The sequence below is a fragment of the Pundamilia nyererei genome, unplaced genomic scaffold (assembly GCF_000239375.1).
Source record: "Pundamilia nyererei isolate P.nyererei 1_Seehausen unplaced genomic scaffold, PunNye1.0 scaffold00003, whole genome shotgun sequence".
NCBI lineage: Eukaryota > Metazoa > Chordata > Actinopteri > Cichliformes > Cichlidae > Pundamilia > Pundamilia nyererei.
This window is the reverse complement of record NW_005187404.1, coordinates 3,635,829-3,637,115: the sequence shown is the minus strand read 5'-3', so window position 1 is coordinate 3,637,115 and position 1,287 is coordinate 3,635,829. Positions and strand designations below refer to the sequence as shown.

Below are 1,287 nucleotides of genomic sequence, written 5' to 3'. Positions count from 1 at the left end.
TATATATATATAATATTCTGTAACTCTGTAACTTCTGTCGGTGCTGTGCTTTTTTGGAAATCGAATTTCCCAGAGGAACCCACCCGAGGGATTAATAAAGTTCTATCTAATCTAATCTAATCTAAAATGGTTGTTTTAACTTCCTAGGACTTGGCATCCACATATGTGGACATGACATTTTGGGTTGTCTAGACCACAATACACAATTTTGCTCTACAAGGGCCTGATACCACTTACGAGGCCATACTGCCAAAACGAATGTCCTTGTATGTGACTATCAGGCTCTTGTAGAGCAAAATCAGGTAAAAAGATATTTCTTTGTTTTTACATTCATCAGTTTTTACATCCAATCAGCCCAAATAATAAAGAGAAATTAAAAATGCATGCCATGAAAGAGCTCGGGTCTTAGGAGGTTAAGGTAAGAGTTAGGCAAGCAGTAAGGTTATGATTACAAGAAGTCCCCAGAAAATTAATTAGAGCCATTGTGCATGTTACCTGTCTAGGGTGACTGGGAATGCAAGGCTGGTTGTAAATATATTTGAGGGGCTCCAGCATCCCTGATCCTCCCAAATCAGCCTCCATGTGATCAACATTCTTCAGCGCCTCCTGCATGGTCTCTTGGCTATACTCCACACTCTTACTGCCCTCACATAAATATCAGTACACAATTACATGCACTTCATACCAAAAACAGAAAGTCTTTTGTTGGGCTGACTGATACGAGGGAGAGACTCACAGGAAGATGTGTTCATAACTGGACCCAAAACTGTAAATGTTGAAATAGCAGCCCATTGGTAAGTTCTTTAACAGAAGCAGCAGAGCGGAGAGGGACACTATTAAAGATGTTATGACTGTAATAACGTATTAAGGATACCCTGGCAGAGCTCATATGAGTTTCCTCCTGCTCACTCTTACTGATAGCCCATACTTCCAGATCGATCCATTAAGAACACAAACTCTCCACAAGACGTCCCTGAAGACATCACAGACTGGGGGAACTCAGGGTACAAACTCACCATCACCACTGGATCACCCATCAGAGTGCCTGAAAAATGAAAGGGACAGAAAAATGACGCAAAGCAGTTTTTACTGTTTATTCCAACAAATTGCAGCAAACAACTTCACTCATTTTCACTCACCCGGCTCAGCAGAGGCCTGTCCTGCCTCCACCACAGCAGTGGGCTGGTGAGCATCTTTGTAATAAATCAGCAGTTCAACATCTCTGTCAAACTTGTGTCCTGCAGCCAGTTTGACCAGCACGGTGGCACGGTGGTTAGCACTGTTGCC

The 1,287-nt window shown here is 42.6% G+C and overlaps 1 protein-coding gene and 1 long non-coding RNA gene across 2 annotated transcripts in view; both read right to left on the bottom strand.

Moving 5' to 3' along the window:
• The window catches only part of LOC106455941 (von Willebrand factor A domain-containing protein 5A-like), a 23,915-nt gene that overhangs the window by 19,174 nt on the left and 3,454 nt on the right, over nucleotides 1-1,287 (bottom strand). Inside the window, exons 4-6 of the mRNA XM_013910406.1 lie at nucleotides 1,140-1,238; nucleotides 916-1,045; nucleotides 496-640 (exon numbers count right to left, since the gene is read on the bottom strand). Coding sequence (XP_013765860.1) covers nucleotides 496-640; nucleotides 916-1,045; nucleotides 1,140-1,238 — 374 coding nt within the window. The remainder of the gene's footprint in view (nucleotides 1-495; nucleotides 641-915; nucleotides 1,046-1,139; nucleotides 1,239-1,287) is intronic.
• Nucleotides 384-1,281, bottom strand: LOC106455926 (uncharacterized). Its single transcript, XR_001290375.1, has 3 exons — nucleotides 1,140-1,281; nucleotides 737-1,045; nucleotides 384-640 (listed from the first exon to the last, which is right to left on the bottom strand). It is a non-coding gene; the product is annotated as an uncharacterized LOC106455926 (long non-coding RNA).